Raw genomic sequence first — 24027 nt, 5'->3', positions numbered from 1 at the left:
CCAAATTCACCCTGCCCTTTTGTCGGGCCCATAACTCTGGCTAGGAAGGCCCCAGAGGCCCCAAACTTGGCCTGGCTTGTTCATCAGAGTCCCCTCTATGGGCGTGCTTTGGACTGGATTTTGAGATTTTTTGGACCAAATTCGCCCTCCCCTTTTGTCGGGCTCATAACTCTGCCTAGGAAGGCCCCAGAGGCCCCAAACTTGGCCTGGCCTGTTCATCAGAGTCCCCTCTATGGGCGTGTTTTGGACTGGATTTTGAGATTTTTTGGACCAAATTCACCCTGCCCTTTTGTCGGGCCCATAACTCTGCCTAGGAAGGCCTCAGAGGCCCCAAACTTGGCCTGGCCTGTTCATCAGAGTCCCCTCTACGGGCGTGTTTTGGACTGGATTTTGAGATTTTTTTGGACCAAATTCGCCCTCCCCTTTTGTCAGGCTCATAACTCTGCCTAGGAAGGCCCCAGAGGCCCCAAACTTGGCCTGGCCTGTTCATCAGAGTCCCCTCTACGGGCGTGTTTTGGACTGGATTTTGAGATTTTTTGGACCAAATTCGCCCTCCCCTTTTGTCGGGCTCATAACTCTGCCTAGGAAGGCCCCAGAGGCCCCAAACTTGGCCTGGCTTGTTCATCAGAGTCCCCTGTATCGGCGTGTTTTGGATTGCATTTGAGATTTTTTGGACCAAATTCGCCCTCCCCTTTTGTCGGGCTCATAACTCTGCCTAGGAAGGCCCCAGAGGCCCCAAACTTGGCCTGGCCTGTTCATCAGAGTCCCCTCTACGGGCGTGTTTTGGACTGGATTTTGAGATTTTTTGAAACAAATTCACCCTGCCCTTTTGTCGGGCTCATAACTCTGCCTAGGAAGGCCCCAGAGGCCCCAAACTTGGCCTGCCCTGTTCATCAGAGTCCCCTCTATGGGCGTGCTTTGGACTGGATTTTGAGATTTTTTGGACCAAATTCGCCCTCCCCTTTTGTCGGGCTCATAACTCTGCCTAGGAAGGCCCCAGAGGCCCCAAACTTGGCCTGGCCTGTTCATCAGAGTCCCCTCTACGGGCGTGTTTTGGACTGGATTTTGAGATTTTTTGGACCAAATTCGCCCTCCCCTTTTGTCGGGCTCATAACTCTGCCTAGGAAGGCCCCAGAGGCCCCAAACTTGGCCTGGCCTGTTCATCAGAGTCCCCTCTATGGGCGTGTTTTGGACTGGATTTTGAGTTTTTTTGGACCAAATTCACCCTGCCCTTTTGTCGGGCCCATAACTCTGGCTAGGAAGGCCCCAGAGGCCCCAAACTTGGCCTGGCTTGTTCATCAGAGTCCCCTCTATCGGCGTGTTTTGGATTGCATTTGAGATTTTTTGGACCAAATTTGTCCTCCCCCTTTGTCGGGCCCATAACTCTGGCTAGGAAGGCCCCAGAGGCCCCAAACTTGGCCTGGCTTGTTCATCAGAGTCCCCTCTATCGGCGTGTTTTGGACTGGATTTTGAGATTTTTTGGACCAAATTCACCCTGCCCTTTTTTCTGGCCCATAACTCTGGCTAGGAAGGCCCCAGAGGCCCCAACTTAGCCTGGCCTGTTCATCAGAGTCCCCTCTACGGGCGTGTTTTGGATTGCATTTGGAGATTTTTTGGACCAAATTCGCCCTCCCCTTTTGTCGGGCTCATAACTCTGCCTAGGAAGGCCCCAGAGGCCCCAAACTTGGCCTGGCCTGTTCATCAGAGTCCCCTCTATGGGCGTGTTTTGGACTGGATTTTGAGATTTTTGGGACCAAATTCACCCTGCCCTTTTGTCGGGCCCATAACTCTGGCTAGGAAGGCCCCAGAGGCCCCAAACTTGGCCTGGCTTGTTCATCAGAGTCCCCTCTATCGGCGTGTTTTGGATTGCATTTGAGATTTTTTGGACCAAATTCGTCCTCCCCCTTTGTCAGAAGCATAACTCTGCCTAGGAATGCTCCAGAGGCCCCAAATTTGGCCTGGCCTGTTCATCAGAGTCCCCTCTACGGGCGTGTTTTGGACTGGATTTTGAGATTTTTTGGACCAAATTCACCCTGCCCTTTTGTCGGGCCCATAACTCTGGCTAGGAAGGCCCCAGAGGCCCCAAACTTGGCCTGGCTTGTTCATCAGAGTCCCCTCTATGGGCGTGCTTTGGACTGGATTTTGAGATTTTTTGGACCAAATTCGCCCTCCCCTTTTGTCGGGCTCATAACTCTGCCTAGGAAGGCCCCAGAGGCCCCAAACTTGGCCTGGCCTGTTCATCAGAGTCCCCTCTATGGGCGTGTTTTGGACTGGATTTTGAGATTTTTTGGACCAAATTCACCCTGCCCTTTTGTCGGGCCCATAACTCTGGCTAGGAAGGCCCCAGAGGCCCCAAACTTGGCCTGGCTTGTTCATCAGAGTCCCCTCTACGGGCGTGTTTTTGATTGCATTTGGAGATTTTTTTGGACCAAATTCTTCCTCCCCCTTTGTCGGGCCCATAACTCTGGCTAGGAAGGCCCCAGAGGCCCCAAACTTGGCCTGGCTTGTTCATCAGAGTCCCCTCTATCGGCGTGTTTTGGACTGGATTTTGAGATTTTTTGGACCAAATTCACCCTGCCCTTTTTTCTGGCCCATAACTCTGTCTAGGAAGGCCCCAGAGGCCCCAAACTTGGCCTGGCCTGTTCATCAGAGTCCCCTCTACGTGCGTGTTTTGGATTGCATTTGGAGATTTTTTGGACCAAATTCGCCCTGCCCTTTTTTCTGGCCCATAACTCTGCCTAGGAAGGCCCCAGAGGCCCCAACTTAGCCTGGCCTGTTCATCAGAGTCCCCTCTACGGGCGTGTTTTTGATTGCATTTGGAGATTTTTTGGACCAAATTCTTCCTCCCCCTTTGTCAGGCCCATAACTCTGCCTAGGAAGCCCCCAGAGGCCCCAAACTTGGCCTGGCCTGTTCATCAGAGTCCCCTCTATGGGCATGTTTTGGACTGGATTTTGAGATTTTTTGGACCAAATTCACCCTGCCCTTTTTTCTGGCCCATAACTCTGGCTAGGAAGGCCCCAGAGGCCCCAAACTTGGCCTGGCCTGTTCATCAGAGTCCCCTCTATGGGCGTGTTTTGGATTGCATTTGGAGATTTATTGGACCAAATTCGTCCCTAACCCTAACCCTCCCCTTTTGTCGGGCTCATAACTCTGCCTAGGAAGGCCCCAGAGGCCCCAAACTTGGCCTGGCCTGTTCATCAGAGTCCCCTCTACGGGCATGTTTTGGACTGGATTTTGAGATTTTTTGGACCAAATTCACCCTCCCCTTTTGTCGGGCTCATAACTCTGCCTAGGAAGGCCCCAGAGGCCCCAAACTTGGCCTGGCCTGTTCATCAGAGTCCCCTCTACGGGCGTGTTTTGGACTGGATTTTGAGATTTTTTGGACCAAATTCACCCTGCCCTTTTGTCGGGCCCATAACTCTGCCTAGGAAGGCCCCAGAGGCCCCAAACTTGGCCTGCCCTGTTCATCAGAGTCCCCTCTATGGGCGTGCTTTGGACTGGATTTTGAGATTTTTTGGACCAAATTCGCCCTCCCCTTTTGTCGGGCTCATAACTCTGCCTAGGAAGGCCCCAGAGGCCCCAAACTTGGCCTGGCCTGTTCATCAGAGTCCCCTCTACGGGCGTGTTTTGGACTGGATTTTGAGATTTTTTGGACCAAATTCGCCCTGCCATTTTTTCTGGCCCATAACTCTGCCTAGGAAGGCCCCAGAGGCCCCAAACTTAGCCTGGCCTGTTCATCAGAGTCCCCTCTACGGGCGTGTTTTTGATTGCATTTGGAGATTTTTTGGACCAAATTCTTCCTCCCCCTTTGTCAGGCCCATAACTCTGCCTAGGAAGCCCCCAGAGGCCTCAAACTTGGCCTGGCTTGTTCATCAGAGTCCCCTCTACGGGCATGTTTTGGATTGGATTTTGAGATTTTTTTGACCAAATTCACCCTCCCCTTTTGTCGGGCCCATAACTCTGGCTAGGAAGGCCCCAGAGGCCCCAAACTTAGCCTGGCTTGTTCATCAGAGTCCCCTCTATGGGCGTGTTTTGGATTGCATTTGGAGATTTGTGGGACCAAATTCGCCCTCCCCTTTTGTCGGGCTCATAACTCTGCCTAGGAAGGCCCCAGAGGCCCCAAACTTGGCCTGGCCTGTTCATCAGAGTCCCCTCTACGGGCATGTTTTGGACTGGATTTTGAGATTTTTTGGACCAAATTCACCCTGCCCTTTTGTCGGGCCCATAACTCTGGCTAGGAAGGCCCCAGAGGCCCCAAACTTGGCCTGGCTTGTTCATCAGAGTCCCCTCTATCGGCGTGTTTTGGATTGCATTTGAGATTTTTTGGACCAAATTTGTCCTCCCCCTTTGTCGGGCCCATAACTCTGGCTAGGAAGGCCCCAGAGGCCCCAAACTTGGCCTGGCTTGTTCATCAGAGTCCCCTCTATCGGCGTGTTTTGGACTGGATTTTGAGATTTTTTGGACCAAATTCACCCTGCCCTTTTTTCTGGCCCATAACTCTGGCTAGGAAGGCCCCAGAGGCCCCAAACTTGGCCTGCCCTGTTCATCAGAGTCCCCTCTATGGGCGTGTTTTGGACTGGATTTTGAGATTTTTTGGACCAAATTCACCCTGCCCTTTTGTCGGGCCCATAACTCTGGCTAGGAAGGCCCCAGAGGCCCCAAACTTGGCCTGGCTTGTTCATCAGAGTCCCCTCTATCGGCGTGTTTTGGATTGCATTTGAGATTTTTTGGACCAAATTCGTCCTCCCCCTTTGTCAGAAGCATAACTCTGCCTAGGAATGCTCCAGAGGCCCCAAATTTGGCCTGGCCTGTTCATCAGAGTCCCCTCTACGGGCGTGTTTTGGACTGGATTTTGAGATTTTTTGGACCAAATTCACCCTGCCCTTTTGTCGGGCCCATAACTCTGGCTAGGAAGGCCCCAGAGGCCCCAAACTTGGCCTGGCTTGTTCATCAGAGTCCCCTCTATGGGCGTGCTTTGGACTGGATTTTGAGATTTTTTGGACCAAATTCGCCCTCCCCTTTTGTCGGGCTCATAACTCTGCCTAGGAAGGCCCCAGAGGCCCCAAACTTGGCCTGGCCTGTTCATCAGAGTCCCCTCTATGGGCGTGTTTTGGACTGGATTTTGAGATTTTTTGGACCAAATTCACCCTGCCCTTTTGTCGGGCCCATAACTCTGGCTAGGAAGGCCCCAGAGGCCCCAAACTTGGCCTGGCTTGTTCATCAGAGTCCCCTCTACGGGCGTGTTTTTGATTGCATTTGGAGATTTTTTTGGACCAAATTCTTCCTCCCCCTTTGTCGGGCCCATAACTCTGGCTAGGAAGGCCCCAGAGGCCCCAAACTTGGCCTGGCTTGTTCATCAGAGTCCCCTCTATCGGCGTGTTTTGGACTGGATTTTGAGATTTTTTGGACCAAATTCACCCTGCCCTTTTTTCTGGCCCATAACTCTGTCTAGGAAGGCCCCAGAGGCCCCAAACTTGGCCTGGCCTGTTCATCAGAGTCCCCTCTACGTGCGTGTTTTGGATTGCATTTGGAGATTTTTTGGACCAAATTCGCCCTGCCCTTTTTTCTGGCCCATAACTCTGCCTAGGAAGGCCCCAGAGGCCCCAACTTAGCCTGGCCTGTTCATCAGAGTCCCCTCTACGGGCGTGTTTTTGATTGCATTTGGAGATTTTTTGGACCAAATTCTTCCTCCCCCTTTGTCAGGCCCATAACTCTGCCTAGGAAGCCCCCAGAGGCCCCAAACTTGGCCTGGCCTGTTCATCAGAGTCCCCTCTATGGGCATGTTTTGGACTGGATTTTGAGATTTTTTGGACCAAATTCACCCTGCCCTTTTTTCTGGCCCATAACTCTGGCTAGGAAGGCCCCAGAGGCCCCAAACTTGGCCTGGCCTGTTCATCAGAGTCCCCTCTATGGGCGTGTTTTGGATTGCATTTGGAGATTTATTGGACCAAATTCGTCCCTAACCCTAACCCTCCCCTTTTGTCGGGCTCATAACTCTGCCTAGGAAGGCCCCAGAGGCCCCAAACTTGGCCTGGCCTGTTCATCAGAGTCCCCTCTACGGGCATGTTTTGGACTGGATTTTGAGATTTTTTGGACCAAATTCACCCTCCCCTTTTGTCGGGCTCATAACTCTGCCTAGGAAGGCCCCAGAGGCCCCAAACTTGGCCTGGCCTGTTCATCAGAGTCCCCTCTACGGGCGTGTTTTGGACTGGATTTTGAGATTTTTTGGACCAAATTCACCCTGCCCTTTTGTCGGGCCCATAACTCTGCCTAGGAAGGCCCCAGAGGCCCCAAACTTGGCCTGCCCTGTTCATCAGAGTCCCCTCTATGGGCGTGCTTTGGACTGGATTTTGAGATTTTTTGGACCAAATTCGCCCTCCCCTTTTGTCGGGCTCATAACTCTGCCTAGGAAGGCCCCAGAGGCCCCAAACTTGGCCTGGCCTGTTCATCAGAGTCCCCTCTACGGGCGTGTTTTGGACTGGATTTTGAGATTTTTTGGACCAAATTCGCCCTGCCATTTTTTCTGGCCCATAACTCTGCCTAGGAAGGCCCCAGAGGCCCCAAACTTAGCCTGGCCTGTTCATCAGAGTCCCCTCTACGGGCGTGTTTTTGATTGCATTTGGAGATTTTTTGGACCAAATTCTTCCTCCCCCTTTGTCAGGCCCATAACTCTGCCTAGGAAGCCCCCAGAGGCCTCAAACTTGGCCTGGCTTGTTCATCAGAGTCCCCTCTACGGGCATGTTTTGGATTGGATTTTGAGATTTTTTTGACCAAATTCACCCTCCCCTTTTGTCGGGCCCATAACTCTGGCTAGGAAGGCCCCAGAGGCCCCAAACTTAGCCTGGCTTGTTCATCAGAGTCCCCTCTATGGGCGTGTTTTGGATTGCATTTGGAGATTTGTGGGACCAAATTCGCCCTCCCCTTTTGTCGGGCTCATAACTCTGCCTAGGAAGGCCCCAGAGGCCCCAAACTTGGCCTGGCCTGTTCATCAGAGTCCCCTCTACGGGCATGTTTTGGACTGGATTTTGAGATTTTTTGGACCAAATTCACCCTGCCCTTTTGTCGGGCCCATAACTCTGGCTAGGAAGGCCCCAGAGGCCCCAAACTTGGCCTGGCTTGTTCATCAGAGTCCCCTCTATCGGCGTGTTTTGGATTGCATTTGAGATTTTTTGGACCAAATTTGTCCTCCCCCTTTGTCGGGCCCATAACTCTGGCTAGGAAGGCCCCAGAGGCCCCAAACTTGGCCTGGCTTGTTCATCAGAGTCCCCTCTATCGGCGTGTTTTGGACTGGATTTTGAGATTTTTTGGACCAAATTCACCCTGCCCTTTTGTCGGGCCCATAACTCTGGCTAGGAAGGCCCCAGAGGCCCCAAACTTGGCCTGCCCTGTTCATCAGAGTCCCCTCTATGGGCGTGTTTTGGACTGGATTTTGAGATTTTTTGGACCAAATTCACCCTGCCCTTTTGTCGGGCCCATAACTCTGGCTAGGAAGGCCCCAGAGGCCCCAAACTTGGCCTGCCCTGTTCATCAGAGTCCCCTCTATGGGCGTGTTTTGGACTGGATTTTGAGATTTTTTGGACCAAATTCGCCCTCCCCTTTTGTCGGGCCCATAACTCTGCCTAGGAAGGCCCCAGAGGCCCCAAACTTGGCCTGGCTTGTTCATCAGAGTCCCCTCTATGGGCGTGTTTTGGATTGCATTTGGAGATTTTTGGGACCAAATTCGTCCTCCCCCTTTGTCAGAAGCATAACTCTGCCTAGGAATGCTCCAGAGGCCCCAAATTTGGCCTGGCCTGTTCATCAGAGTCCCCTCTACGGGCGTGTTTTGGATTGGATTTTTATCATTTAAAAAAAGGGAGGTTTGGATTCCCGCTTGACTCCTGTTTGATTGAGAGAAACCAAAGGTAGGAACGGAAGCCATGAAGAAGGGTAGCAGCATGATTTTAAGTGAAGATTAAGCCAATCTGTTTGTCTGATAGACACAGCAATTGGTTGACTGGCACCCCAGGTGTCGGGGCCACTCCCCAGAAATGAGGAGAGGCCCTGGGCTGTCCCCCCAAAACAATGCGGAGAGGCCCCTGTGAAACTAAAGGGGTCCCCTGACCTGTCAGTCCAGAGGATATGGCAGTGTAGGGTGGGACCAGGCACCTGAGGATTAGGGTTAGAGAAAGAGACTTTAGGACTTTACCAAGGAGAAGAATGTTTTTTTCGGACTGTACCCTTTTGTAGAATGTTTTTTTTTGGAATGTACCATTTTGAAGAAAAGGGGGTTATGGACTCTCGCTTGACTGTCTACCTTTTCCCCAAGGAGGCACCCCTAGGCCCCAACTTGGTCTGGTCACTCATACCAGTCCCCTCAACGTGCAGTAAGAATCATTTGATTCTTGTACCTTTGCTCACAAACAACGGACTGATGTAATCTGTATCCCCTCTGTAACTTTTGCTAGAAAAGAGCAGACATCTCCATATTATCTCAGGTTGTTCATTGTGACCAAAAGAACACAGAAAATAACACACATGATAGTAGGACAGACCCTTTGTACAATAGGTATAAAAAAGGCTTCGTACAAGACACAAAAACAGTTTCTTCCCTTCCACTGTTAAACCACTGTTAAAGGCCAAGAGTTTACACTGACTTTAATGTCTTAAACATTTTTGCATTTTGCACTACATTCAAAACTGTATCTGTACCATTTGTATCTTCTGTAATATTTGTATTTTATATAGTAAATTACGGCAAATTATATTTTATTGTATATCTTACTTGAATTCGATTCCACTTAGTATTGCTAGTTTATGTAACCTTAGTATAGTTAGACCACATATTTAAATGTAAGATTCTTATATGTTTATTGAATGGACCTTCCTGCCAAAGCAAATTCCTTGTCTGTGCAAACTTTAATGGCGAATAAATCCCTTTCTGATTCTGATAGTATGTTAGGGCAGGGGGTACACATTATAGCAGGTGAAAAAACGGCCTTATATAATCTGCATCCCCTCTGTAACCTTGGCTAGAAAAAGCAGACACCTCCATAGTATTAGGTTCCACATGCACCAAACTTGGTCTGGTTACTCATACCAGTCCCCTCAACATACAGTAAGAATCAGTAAGAATTTTTTTTTTTGTTCCGTCCGTCTGTCCATCTGTCTACCTTTATTCACCCCCTAACTCTGTAACTCTTGAGGTGCCACATGCATGGAAATTGATCTGGTTACTCATACTCGTCCCCTCAATGGGATATACAGAACATAAATTACATGCTCCAAACCCTTGGGGGCTTTCTGATGGGCCACATTCCAACTTTCTGATGCAAAAAAAGAATAAATGTAACCATAATTGCAATGGATTGGAAGCCTCACCACTTGATATGTTTTTTTTTTTAATGCACATTCACAGGTAACTTGATCACAAACATAATTCTAATGTATATACTTTATTAAGAATGTGAATACAGAGAAAAACCAATTCAAAAGTAATTGTCCACAAGGAAATTGGCTGGGTTTAGTACAGAAACATATCAAATTTGACACTCAGTAACTCAGGTTGTGTAGAACAGTGATTCTCAAACCCAGTCCTCGGGACCCCCTGTGCTGCATGTTTTAGATGTTTCCCTGCTCCAACACACCTGATTCAAATTAATGGGTCGTTATCCAGCTCTGCAGAAGCCTTTTAATGACCATTCATTTGAATCAGGTGTGTTGGAGCAGGGAAACATCTAAAACATGCAGGACAGGCGGTCCCGAGGACCGGGTTTGGGAACCACTGGTGTAGAAGACTAAATCTGTTGCCATCCACTGACTTCATCTCCATCATCACACCATCAGCACCCACCCTACATCCAAATGTCCTGTATGACACAATTCAACTGTCCAGCTCCAAATAACAGACTAGAATATGAAGACACACTGATGTTATCAAACTGAGTTGTAAATTTTTACTGGTGCGTTGTGTATCTGTCATCCGTCCAACCTATTTTAAGAAAGAGTAAGAAAAGAGAGGGGAAAAGAAAGGAGGAGAGAGGAGGGGAGGAGAAAGAGAGGGGAGGAGAGAGGAAGAGAGGGGAGAAGAGAAGAGGGGAGAACCATGTTTTCCAACTAAATATTAAATAACAGTTTAACCAAATGACTTAAGTGAAAAAATAAAAAACCTGTCTGCCATAATCAATAAACTTGATATTAAGTTATAATTTGTAAGGAAATTATATTTGAAATGAAGAATAAAATCAATAGTATGGTATAATTGCAAATATAAGATTAAAAAAATTATCACATTTAACAAGACCTAAACATTTGTACACATTTAAAGTGATCTTTACGTTAATCATATCAGTTTGAGCTACTAAAGCAATAATTTGTACCATAAATATATTTTTAATCAGTGACAACAAGGAAGAGTCAAATCAACTAGGAACATCACAGCGTAATCTTAGTTTGCAACATCTTTATTATGCTTGTATTATTAACTGATTCAGGAGTAGAATCAGCCCATCTTGCCAGGAAACACATGAAACTGATGCAGGAATCGGTGCTTTTAAACCCCTGATATTGACGGTGGAGGTCAGGACAGGGTAAACTGATCCTAGATTCTTCCATCCCCTCCAGGTCTGTTCACGGGGTGATGACATCACTGCCACATGTCACCGTTATCCCCGTTCTCATGGAAACGGTGCAGGTGATCGGAGTACCTGGGAGACAGGGAGAGGTGACAAAAGGAGAGGGAGGTAAGACAAGTAGAGAAGGGTTAGACAGGGAGGGAGAGGTGAGACAGGGAGAGAAGGGTGAGACAGGGAGAGAAGGGTGAGACCGGGGGAGAAAGGTGAGACAGAGAGAGGAATGAGACAAGGAGAAAGGGCGAGACAGGGAGAAACAGCGAGAAAAGGATGAGACAAAGAGGGGTGAGACCGGGAGAGACACAGAGACGGGTGAGACAAGGAAAGAGGGTGAGCAGGGAGAACAGGGAGAGAAGGATGACACAAAGAGAGGTGAAACAGGGAGAGGAGAAAGACAGGGAGGCAGGTCAGGACTGTCTTCATATCCTATGTGTGACAGTTTGCAGGGAAGCATATCTCCCTACAAAGGCAAAATACCCTTGTGCTGCCTTCAGGTCACAATGACCCAAAGGTTCACAACGACCCATCGTTGTGCTGCGACAACTTGACCCAATACAAAAACATATAAAAAGCATTTTCTTTTAACCTTCACGCTGTGGGGGTGTGAGACAGCCCGACAGTTAAAAGAAAATGCTTCACTTTATTTTTGTATGAGGTGAAGTGGTCGCAACAAATGTGGGGTCACATTGACTGAAGGGTCACAATGACCCGAAGATAACACAAGGGTAACTCACCAGTGTAAGAACTGAGAATTTTTTTTTCAAAGTTTTATAGTTTTCCAGCCAAATGTGTTATAGGTAAGACACCGGAAATCTGGCAATTAGATGTTTTAGTAATCAAATTTATATATGTAAAAAAATGTTGTCCTTAAACTTGACTTTTGACCGCTATTTTGAAGTTACTGAACTCTGCCTTTTAGTGATGAGCATTCTGGCTCTTTTTCGTGAGGCAGCTCATTTGACTCAGCTCACTGAAAAGAGCCGGCTAATTTTGGCTCCCAAATGGCTCTTTTAAAAATAAATGTTTTACCTATGACTTTGACTATGATAGGTGTGAAAACAATTCTAATTAAATTATTAAATGAAATCATACTCCTTAACCGCAATGTCTTTAAAATAGATTGATTGTTATGGCTCTCCGAGTTTTGACTACTCGTCTGACTGTGTGAGTTGGCTCGGCCCTCCCTCATGCAGTAATTGGTTGACACTGCGTGTATGATTGACAGGAACAGAATGTGAGGGTGCTGTCAGGCCTATATAATAATTGCTGTTGTTGTTTGAATTTGTCAATTCTTTTAAATACAATTAAAATCATTCATTATTTCATTTTTACATAATCATTTAATTTCCATAGGCTAGCTCCTGACGTTCACCAACAAGAGCCAGCTCTAAGATCCGGCTCATTCCCAAACGACCCATCACTACTGTCTTTGCATTGTCTGCAAAATAATAAGGGGTCATAACTTTCATTTCATCGCTCACTTGGTTGCAGATCACTATATGAAATAAGTAAAGGATCATAATAATTATAACATCTACACAAAATTTGTGAACATGGCACCATTAGGGTTGATATTATATAAAAATGTTCTACCTAATTTAAGTTACGGTTTTTGCATGGTAGCATAGAGATATGCAAGTCAATGTAGGAGAATAAGGGTTGCAGTTAACTCCTACAGCATACTCACTTCTTAGCACAGAAAGCATTGCAGTCTCGACCAATACTTTCACTCCAGGCAGTCTTGTACAGCACCTGATCACACACAGACTTTACAATCATGGAAATATTTGGTGAAAGTTTTTTTTACTTCTACTGACAGATGGCTATATTGGGTAGGCACTGACCCCCCCCACAGGCCCTGACCCCCCTAACCTCAGTTATTATTGGTTGACCAAAGGTGAAAGGTCACATACCAGGAATACCAGGCAGTGCAGGAAGAGGGTGTAGAAGAAGGCTATGGTTCTAGCCATCTTGTTAGACAGGATACCACGACCCTGGAACACCAACACTAGGTTAGGAGCAATAACAACAGTCTGTGTGTGCATGTACATATATATGTATGTGTGTATATTAGGGGTGTATCAGTATACAGAAGTCACAGTGCGGTATGTACAGTGGTTTTGGAGACACGGTTCTATACGAGTTTGTTTGTTGTTCTATACTCTTATATTTTATGGCAACTTATATTTTATTTTATTGTAAATTTGATTTAATTCAAATTCCACTTAGTACTGCTAGTTTATGTACCCTTAGTATAGATAGTCCACATTTTTTAATTTTAGGTTCCTGTATGTTTATTGTATGCACCTTACTGCCAAAGAAAATTCCTTGTCTGTGCAAACTTTCATGGCGAATAAATCCCTTCCTGATTCTGATTCAAATGCTAGGTTTCCTTCCATGTCACTTTCTGCATGTTTTACATCTCGTCTATACAACTGTGAAATGACTAACATTTTCCATTTGGGACTTTTGAAATATTTGAGCTTAAGTCCGATGAGTGACCCTGTTTTACACAGTAGTTGAATCAGCTTGTTTGAAAGTGTTTTATTTATGGCTGAAATGTTGGCTAGTTAACCAGCAGCAAAATGTAAAATGGGTACTTTAGTTTCAGTACAGTCATTGTGATCATGTCATTGTGATCATTGTGGAAAACATCAGGTCCTGATGTTTTTGCTATAGGATAGGCTTTAAACTGGGGGGCAGAAAATACAGCTGAGGGGACACAGCCCATCTTGCCCCGCGTGACGTGTAACTATGAGTGTGTAAGTGTGTACTGTTTGAGTGTGTGTATATTGTATGCGTGCGTGTGTACAGTATGAGTGTGTAAGTGTGTACTGTTTGAGTGTGTGTATATTGTATGCGTGCGTGTGTACAGTATGAGTGTGTAAGTGTGTACTGTTTGAGTGTGTGTATATTGTATTGGGAGTACAATGGTACTTAGGAGTGATTGGCTGGACCTGATTTTAGTTTCCTCCAGGAACACAATGACTCTTATTGAGGGACTTGTTGCTCTTGTTGGTTAGTTGTAACTAATTAAAATTATTGTAATCGCTGTGAAATGTATTATTGTTTTTTGCTTTTTTACAGGTACACTCTTGCACTTTTGAGGTTCATGTTGTTTAATTGTAACTTGTTTAATTGCATACTCTTAAGGTTCTTCCCTTTGGCACTTATTTGGTTTTTCACAATGTATGCTTCATGTTTTGGCTACCCACAATGTTTTGGGGCTATCTCGTTGTTATGATCAGTGACCTATGCACTTTTGTAAAGCTCTCCCTTGGAAGTCACAAACCCATTTTATCGCGAGATTAACGTTCTTTTTGGCCTAGCAAACTTTGTACTTTTTTTCACATGCTGTTGCAACAGCTAGTAATGTTAGAAAAACTACAACACCACACCGGATCTAGCTAGACCGGAAACAAAACCACAGGCAACTTGTTTGGGCTTGCGGGCCGGCCAGAGTAGTAGCAGAGAATGTCTAATATGTGGAGAACCCCAACTCTCAGGAGACTTGACTACCACTCAAAATCCACTTATCTCAGGATATAATTTGTTTTCTAGTAATTTGAATGTTGAATTTGAAAGGGGAGCCAAAGTAAATTCCTTGTCTGTGCAAACTTTCATGGCGAATAAATCCCATTCTGATTCTGAGGCAAAATAAATAAACACTGCTGGGTGTTATTGTGTTAGTGTTATTTTTTTTAAGTTGCTTTTTTTGTTCTAAAAAGCCATTTACAATGTCAATGACGTCATACACATCATACAGCCATACTGCATTACGGCAAGCTCTGGTCTCTTCCTTTTTTCTCTCGAGGAATCGACAACACAGCTGACAGGTTAGGCTCTACTTGTCAATACACATGCTAGAAAGAGTTTTGGCTTGCTAATGTTGTTGCTAATGTTGTTAATGCTCTGACATTCTGCGCAAGATGCCAAAATGGATGCCAATAAGATTCTAAATGGAAAGTTTTTTTTGTTTTTTTTTACTTGACATTTAGAATAGATAAAAATGTGCGATTAATTGCGAGTTAACTATGACATATGAAAATATTTTAATTGTTTGAAATACATATGTGTGTGTGTGTATATTTATGTATGTACTGTATATATATATATATATATATATATACCCCGGTATGTGTGTATATGTGTGTCTGTCTCACCAGGCTGAGCGTAGCTTTATCCCAGGGGCTCAGACTCAGGTATCTGCGTTGGCGTTCCTGTGGACGTACTCACACACATCAGACACACACCCCAAATCATGCACACACCTCAAACCCTAACCCTAACGTCAAGGTTTCTATGGCAATCATCAATGTTTTCACTTGGGGGTGGGCAGGGCTACTTATGTCTCCTAAATACGCAAATTACTACATAGACAATACTTACATTTAGCAAAATTGCAGATGGGATAAGCTACATTTACATTTAGCCATTTAGCAGACGCTCTTATCCAGAGTCACTTACATTAAGTACAGGGACAATCTAGGGCTACTTAGGTAAAAAATATATATTTTGTCATTATTATTAGTTTAATAACATTTTGCTACTAGCCTCTAGGCCTAGGATTACCATTGTCCACATTGTTCCTCTGCTAAAACGCAATCATTAGACTACTAGATACATTTTATAAAGGGAAATGCAGCCAAGAGAACGCACATACTGTCTTTTTCATTAGAAACCAGTCTCACAGTCTGAAATACACACAGGCACTGCACAAATACAGCCAAAACATCAGCAAAGAAACGTGCTAAACAATGGACTGCAACTATCGTTGAATAACAATGTATTTGTCATATCGCCCAACCCTATAGTATAAGTGTGTGTGTATACTTTAAGTGTGTGTGTGTGTGTGTGTGTGTATAGAATGAGTGTGAGTGTGTGTGTGTATAGTGTAAGTGTGTGTATAGTCTAGTGAGTGTGTGTGTTTAGTATAAGTGTGTTTGTGTATAGTGTATGAGTGTGTGTGTGTGTGTATATGTGTAAGTGTAAATGTAAGTGTAGTATGAGTGCATGTGTGTGTATAGTGTAAGTGTGTGTATAGTAGAAGTGAGTGTGTGTGTGTGTAGTGTGTGTGTTTGGTATAAGTGTGCATGTAGTGTTTAAGCATTTGTGTGTAAATAGTATGAGTGCATGACAATATAGTGTAAGTGTGTGTGTGTATAGATTGAGTGTGTGTACATGTGTGTGTAGTGTATGAGTGTGAGTGTCTGGTATAAGTGAGTGTACTGTATGTATGTGTGTGTGTGGTGTTGCTGGGCGGTCCTCCTCACCCTCTTGCTGAAGGAGGTGAAGGGGTCTAGTCTCTCTTCATACTGGCTGGAGTAACGCATCACTGTGTCATCATTGCCACCACCCTGGAGAGAGGGGGGAAGAGAGATAGGGTAGGCAGAGACACAGAGCGAAGGACAGAAAGACAGGGGTCCATGTTGTAGCTTAGTGGTAGAGTATATGACTCCAAATCTAGAGGTCACATGTTTGATTCCACCCCTGCTTGCGATGAAAGTGTCTGCTAAATTAAAACATTATTATTTTCATCCTCGTGTTCTCCAAGCTTCAGGGTTTGAAGCTTGGAGAAGAGAGCAAAGAAACAGGAGAGGAGGAGGAGGAGGAAAAGAGAAAGGGAGGAGAGGAAGAGAGAAAGGGAGGAGAGGAGGAAGAGAGAGAGGAAGGAGAGCAGGAAGAGAGAAAGGGAGGAGAGGAGGAAGAGAGAAAGGGAGGAGAGGAGGAAGAGAGAAAGGGAGGAGACTCACCCTCCCCGGGTAGCTCTGCAGGAACTTGATCTTCTCATACAGCTTGATGTTGTCTGCTCTCATGCTGTCCAGCTCTGTCTGCAGGGCCAGCATGGTCTGCTGCATGGAACGACCCTCCTGGAGGGAGAGAGGGAGAGTCGTGTGTGTGTGCGTGTAAAAGAGAAAGGGAGTCATGTATGTGTGTAGCAAGGTTATTATAGTTTTGAATTTTTCACTAGTTCTTATTAGGATTCCTCCGTAAGGAGGAAACCTATTGTTATTGGTGGTTTTATTATTTGTAATTCTTGTACCATGGGAGTCAATGGCAGCCCCTAGACCCCATCGACAACTTTTTGTGAAATTTGGCACACTCATTAAGGACAGTTTCTTCTATACCTACACCAAGTTTCATGTCTCCCATTAGACCACTCTAGCGCCACCAATGGGTCAAAGTTGGACTTGTGTTTACACACGCAACTTTTGAACCGTATGACTCATTTTCAAAAATGAGGTACCATTGGATTCCCTGGATCAAGCCGAGTTCAACGCACACCATGGCGTTAATTTCCGGTTATATAGATTTCCCGCCATTTCCGGTTTTATCAAAAACCTTTGAAAGCCTACTCCTCCTACAATTTTTGTCATATCTTCTTCAAAATCACCAGAGGTGATCTTCAGACCAAGCCTCACAAAAGTTATCAAAGGAATTTTGATCCTCATAACCGTCTGTCCGGTACAGCCAATCAAATTCATCAGAAAAGCCGCAAAACAGGATGTGAAGTCATGTCTCAGCAAATCTTTGAGATATCAACACTAAACTTGGTAGATCGGAGGAAGACACTACAACATGTTACCATGTGCAAAGGCAAATTCATATCTCAAAAAATGATTGATATAAAGCAAATTGAACTTATCGCTAACGCTAAAATTATGCTTTACACATCAGCCATTCAAAAACTGATACTCTGATTCAATCACAAGTTCATATGAAAACTCTTGAGAATGTTCATAACACAAATCTGTGAAAAAGTTGACTGTAAGATGAAAGGTCGATTTTTGGTGAATATTTGAAACATGCTTGCTTGGCTAATTTCTAGGCAAATTTCCAATGAATGTCTCCCTTGCTCCTCCCCGCGCGTGCTCCAAAATCTCACACACACTCAGCCTTCCCTTGACACACGCGCGGCCAAGACGCACACGCAACATTTCAGGAGAGTGTGGGCTGACCAAGCCCCCACTCATTCCTTGGTCTTTAGCAAAGGCCCATGTGGCTCTTGATGGTATTGCATTTCCGATTTTGTATGCAATGGTAAAAAGGTCTCAAATCCTGAAACATTGATAGTGTAGGCCGAGAAACACTTTAACAAAAGCCCATGTGGATCTTGTTGGTATTGCATTTCCGATTTTGTATGCAATGGTAAAAAGTTATAAAAATCCTGAAACATTGATAGTATAGACCAAGAGTAACTACCACACCACAAATGGCCCACCATTACCCATAGGTGGCGCTACAGGCCACGCCAAAAAGCACAAATATACAAGGCTTTCTGGAATGGATAGGCTCACCAAGCCCCCTCCCTTCACTTATTGGCTTGAAAAAAAGGCCCATGTGGCTCTTGATGGTATTGCATTTCCGATTTTGTATGCAATGGTAAAAAGGTCTCAAAATCCTGAAACATAGATAGTATAGGCAAAGAAACACTTTAACAAAAAGCCCATGTGGATCTTGTTGGTATTGCTTTTCCGATTTTGTATACAATGGTAAAAAGTTATAAAAATCCTGAAACATTGATAGTATAGACCAAGAGTAACTACCACACCACAAATGGCCCACTATTACCCATAGGTCTTCCCCTGACACACGCGCGGGATTGGCAAGACGCACACGCAACATTTCAGGAGAGTGTGGGCTTACCAAGCCCCCACTCATTCCTTGGTCTTTTGCAAAGGCCTTGTGGATCTTGATGGTATTGCATTTCAGATTTTGTTTGCCATGGTAAAAAGTTCTCCAAATCCTGAAACATTGATAGTAAAGGCCAAGAGTAACAACAACACTTTAACAAAAGCCCATGTGGATCTTGTTGGTATTGCATTTCCGATTTTGTATGCAATGGTAAAAAGTTAAAAACATCCTGAAACATTGATAGTATAGGCCAAGAGTAACTACCACACCACAAATGGCCCACCATTACCAATAGGTGTCGCTACAGGCCACGCCCTAAAGCACAAAGCACTTCACTTCTTGTGAAGATTAAAGCGCTTCACTTCTTGGCTTGAAATAAAGGCCCTTGTGGATGTTGATGTTATTGCATTTCAGATTTGGTATCCCATTGGAAATTCTGCAGCATTGATTTTTCTATACAGTTACAATTTGTCAAGAATATACATTTTTCAATGGTTCGCAATGCTTTACACGTAAGCCAGTCAAACAAGTTCATATGAAGACTCTTGAGAATGTTTCGTACACAAATCTGAGAAAAAGTTGACTCTAAGATGAAAGGTCGATTTTTGGTGAATCTTTGAAACATGCATGCTTGGCTAATTTCTAGGGAAATTTACAATGAAATGTGTCCCCTGCTCCTCCCCGCGCATGCTCCAAATTCTCAGACACTCATTCTTCCCTTGACACGCGCGGGCTTGGCAAGACACACACGCAACATATCAGGACTGTGTGGGCTGACCAAGCCCCCACTCATTCCTTGAATATCAGCATAGGCCCTTGAGGACCTTGGTGTCATTGCATTTCCTACTTTGTATGCAATAGTAAAAAGGTCTCCAAATCCTGACACATTGACAGTACAGGCCAAGAGTAACTACCACACTTTACCCAAAGCCCATGTGGATCCTGTTGGTATTGCATTTCCGATTTTATATGCAATGGTAAAAAGTTTTTAAAATCCTGAAACATTAATAGTATAGGCCAAGAGTAACTACCACACCACAAATGGTCCACCATTACCCATAGGTGGCGCTACAGGCCACGCCTTAATGCATAAAGATACAAGGCTTTCTGGAATGGATAAGCTCACCAAGCCCCCTTCCTTCACTTACTGGCTTGAAATAAAGGCCCTTGTGGATCTTGATGGTATTGCATTTCAGATTTGGTATGCCATTGGTAATTCTGCAGCATACATTTTTCTATACAGTTACAATTTGTCAAAAATAAACATTTTTCAATGGTTCGCAGTGTTTGGAGGAATCCGCCATTACTGCTTGCAGTTATATTTTTAATTTAGTTTTGACTTTTTTTTTTTCAATTTCAGTTTAGTTTTAATTAGTTTTTAAAGCGGGTTTGCTAGTTTAGTTTATTTTTTGAAAATGCTCAGTTTTAGGTTAGTTTTTATTAGTTTTAGTCTTTACCGCAGAATGTAACAGACCAAGGTTTTTTGTTTTTTTTAAACATACCATTTTTTAAATTTTATTTAGGACAGATGAACAGCCATCCACAAAAGACAACTATGAAATATGTGTTAGTCAGTGTGTTTGCGTCATTAACCAGAAAAATTCCACTGGACACAACAATATCAACAACAGAACATAAAATGTAGATATGGGTACAAATATGTAAACAGTCTACACAAGATGCAATAGCCAATAGACTAAAGACACGTGAACAGCATGTACTAAACCCATTAATGAGCCACACATGACATTGCTTGGGAGCCGGGAGTAGTATCTAGTATGTAGTTGCTATGCTAGCTGATGAGCTAGCTAAGGACACTTAATAACCTTAATCAATATAAATGGAAGAGTTCAATTTGCATGAAATAATTGCTAGTTGTCTAGTGGATGTTATAGTCTCCTCCATTTAACTCCTAAAATTATAATGGGAAAAGGTAAAAATCCTCAGAGTGCCCGTGCAACTTCGTATGAAAGTGTTCATATTCACAGGTACATAATCACATATATTAATGCGAGTTCATCACAAGCTAGCAGCTGCAAACTGTATGTATCTACCTAACCTATGTGTGTGTAAAGAATGCTGATAGGATTAGGAATAACAGCCAGTAGTCAATGTGCAAGCTGAATGGTGATTTAAGATGCTGTATTGGGTTTACATGAGTCAGTGCCTAACCAGCCACAAACAGCATGTTACTGTTCGAAGGAATCTAAATAATCTAAATAATAATAATCTAATCTCAAATAGGACTCTGTGGCTTTCTCCCGACTTTTGCCGGTGTGATACCAGGTGAGGGGCGTGTACTAAAAGTGGTACAGCGGAAGATAGACTGGCTATGTATTAAATAAGTTCACACCTATGAAATCCATTGACAAAGACGAAAACTAAAGACATTTTCTCTATAATTCTATTTTATTTTAGTTAGTTTTGTAAAGACACAATACAGTTTCAGTTAGTTATCGTTTTTTAAAAATAAAGGCTCGTTTTTATTTTGATTTCAGTTAACAAAAAAAAAAAAAACACACCTCGTTTTCGTTTTTTCGTTAGTTTTCGTTAACGATAATAACCTTGGTGTGTAGTGTGTGTGTATGAGTGTAGTGTATTTGGGACTCACAGCCTCCAGCTCCTGGTTGCGTGTGCGGAACCTCTCCCTCTGGCTGGAGATGATAGAGAGCAGGGAGTCCATCTGGCCCTGAGGACCTGGGGTTAGGGTTAGGGTTACTACATACATTCATACTGGGGGCCAGGCCTGCACCTGGGGGTGGGCACGGTTATATACTGTACACATACATTCTGTCTCTGACCTCTCTCACAGACACGCAACAGGACACTCTCTCTCACACACACACATACATACACACAACAGCCCCCTCAGGACCCTCTCTCTCTCACACACGCCCAGTGTACCAGTGAAGGTAGCACTGGCCTCCTTGACGGGCTCTGGGATGGAGTAGCTGAGGTCGCAGCCCTCTGTGTCCGGCCGGGCGGAGGAGGCCAGAGATTGGACGTCCGGCCGGGCGGAGGAGGCCAGGGATTGGACGGTGCTCAGGTCCTGCTCCAGCTTCAGTATCAGCTGTTTCTGCTCCGCACCACAACGCACTGCTGCCGAGAACTCCAGCTGCAGCTCTGCATAGCGACCTGAGGACGACACACACATGCATGCAGTTATACACTTACACACACACATATATATACACACATACTGACATATCTAGGCACACATGTACACATATATGCATGAACACACACATGTACACAGTCAAAATGAAACCACACATAGCCATGGCAACAGAAGCTGCAGTAGTGAAACATACCTTGTGTTGACAGCCAAGGGTCCATAGCTCCAGAACTATACCTAAAATGTGACCCTGTTACTATGAATACTTCACTTCACAATAATACCAATAACAAATCCATTTTGTATCCACCTGAGATATTGCTTCTGAGATTAGAGCGGAAGACTGGTAAATGAACATTATTATTACTAAGCAGACCCATGTCACAAAAAGCGTCTCAGCTTTCATGGGAGGGTTAAGAGCATGTGGGGCAACAGATGACTTCTACTTGCCGTCAGCATACAGCCACCCTGAGACTCCTAATCCCAACTACCCCATACAGCCATCCTGAGACTCCTAATCCCAACTACCCCATACAGCCATCCTGAGACTCCTAATCCCAACTACCCCATACAGCCATCCTGAGACTCCAAATCCCAACTACCCCATACAGCCATCCTGAGACTCCTAATCCCAGCTACCCCATACAGCCATCCTGAGACTCCTAATCCCAACTACCCCATACAGCCACACTGAGACTCCTAATCCCAACTACCCCATACAGCCACACTGAGACTCCTAATCCCAACTACCCCATACAGCCATCCTGAGACTCCTAATCCCAACTACCCCATACAGCCACCCTGAGACTCCTAATCCCAACTACCCCATACAGCCACACTGAGACTCCTAATCCCAACTACCCCATACAGCCACCCTGAGACTCCTAATCCCAACTACCCCATACAGCCACACTGAGACTCCTAATCCCAACTACCCCATACAGCCATCCTTCTCCATAATAGGCTTTGTCTGCTACACATAAAAACTGAAGTACAAGTGTGTGATGAGTGAACATACTACCCCGCAAAGAACACACACACACACAACATGTAGTTACCCTCTCTCTCCATCCATCTCTCTCTCCATCCATCTCTCCCTCCATCCATCCATCTCCCTCTCTTCATCCATCTCTACCTCCATCTCCTTCTCTCTTCATCCATCTCTACCTGCATCTCCCTCTCTCTCCCTCGCTAGTGCAGTAACACTACCTCAACGAACACACAGACCAGTAAGGATGATGTAGGAGTGAATTGTTTGTGTGTATGATCTGCATATCAGTGATTCTTGATGTATGTCCCTACAAACCCTTCATACCCTTATAACTCATTTCAACATTACAAGGCAAGTTTTCATCTGGATAAGGTCCTGCTGGCTGTGTCTGTTAAAGCACAGATGACGGTAACAGCAGAACAGTCTCAGCTACTACATGTGTTGACCCTGTCCAACAGTACAAAGCGTCTATAATCTGATTAATCTTAATAAAAACAGTAGTCTCAACTGTACATAGCATCTATAATCTGATTTAGCTTCATAGAAACAGTAGTGTCAACAGTACATAGCGTCTATGATCTGATTTAGCTTCATAGAAAAATATCTATAGGTGAAAAAGTACTGAATCTTCCCACCCCAACCCACACAAATCAATTAAACGCAATGGATGATGTATCTGATGAGCGGTCAATCTCCTACGGAGGTAATGTTTGGCATTGCAACATTTTTGAATCATCCTTAACCTGAAAATATTAAAGAAAACATGGACGGACTCAACAAGCTGAGGAGGATTCCCTCCAGAAGAGCAGGAAACTGTCTCCCGTGAAATCAGGAAACCGTGTCCCGTGAAAGCAGGAAACTGTCTCCCGTGAGAGCAGGAAACTGTCTCCCGTGAAAGCAGGAAACCGTGTCCCGTGAAAGCAGGAAACTGTCTCCCGTGAGAGCAGAAAGCTGTCTCCCGTGAAAGCCATGTTCTCACTACTTGACTTTGTACAATTTCAAAATGGCCATGGACGTTTATTTCTGTCAGTAATTATACGCAAAATTTAGAAAAGCTTTGCTTTTGAGTATGTAGCATGAGACGTGTTTTACTCCTGAATTGGTGTAGGGGCACGAGGTGTGGATAGCAGTAGCTGTTCTGTGGGGCAGCATGGTGGGTTAGCCCTAACCCATGCAGGGGGGGCAGAGGCTGTGGTTGGTTTGAAACCACATTTGCCAGAGTTCCTAGGGAAAGAAGGACTGTTCAGACCCTGTCCTGGGGGAGCCTATGGAAACTGTATTAAGTGCTTGGTTGTAGACATCTTGTATGTCTGTAAATGTATACGCTTTGCAATCTCTGTTCAGTGAATGATGTAGAGTTTTTACAGAGATGATGGTCAGACAGATCTCCCAGACCTGTTGATAACGCAAAGATTAATCACTGTCATACTGTGATGCTTCACAGAATTCTTTACTAATCTCAATTTGGCAAAGATTATTCCCTTCTGGGCATGTGAGTGATCTGATTATTGTTAGTTTACAGCTGTGAACTTTGACCCCATCTGAAAGATGAGATTGTGCCATCCAACTTCCTGTCATCCCATCTGGTTCCTGTCCTCTGAAGGAATGGTTTAAGAGCACCAATGTCATCAATAGACACTTCTGCTTCTGTGACCATGCAGCAAATATCTCACAAAAA

At 44.9% G+C, this 24027-nt stretch overlaps 1 protein-coding gene across 2 annotated transcripts; it reads right to left on the bottom strand.

Moving 5' to 3' along the window:
* Nucleotides 1-10424: 10424 nt before the first annotated feature.
* cux1b (cut-like homeobox 1b) lies at nucleotides 10425-23913 on the bottom strand. Of its 2 annotated transcripts, XM_084673526.1 has the most exons (9): nucleotides 21555-23913; nucleotides 21148-21378; nucleotides 20855-20940; nucleotides 16362-16478; nucleotides 15882-15965; nucleotides 14772-14828; nucleotides 12522-12602; nucleotides 12296-12360; nucleotides 10425-10683 (listed from the first exon to the last, which is right to left on the bottom strand). In XM_084673526.1, the coding sequence occupies exons 1-9, from the start codon at nucleotides 21577-21579 to the stop codon at nucleotides 10623-10625; spliced, it is 807 nt and encodes a 268-aa protein (XP_084529652.1). In that variant the 5' UTR covers nucleotides 21580-23913; the 3' UTR covers nucleotides 10425-10622. The 2 variants fall into 2 exon arrangements, with proteins under 2 accessions (XP_084529652.1, XP_084529651.1); XM_084673525.1 differs by having other exon boundaries at nucleotides 21148-23913.
* Nucleotides 23914-24027: the final 114 nt, after the last annotated feature.

The sequence above is a fragment of the Hypomesus nipponensis genome, chromosome 15 (genome assembly GCF_054491055.1).
Source record: "Hypomesus nipponensis isolate SF chromosome 15, ASM5449105v1, whole genome shotgun sequence".
NCBI lineage: Eukaryota > Metazoa > Chordata > Actinopteri > Osmeriformes > Osmeridae > Hypomesus > Hypomesus nipponensis.
The sequence above is the reverse complement of the archived record's forward strand: the minus strand, read 5'-3'. Positions and strand labels throughout refer to the sequence as shown.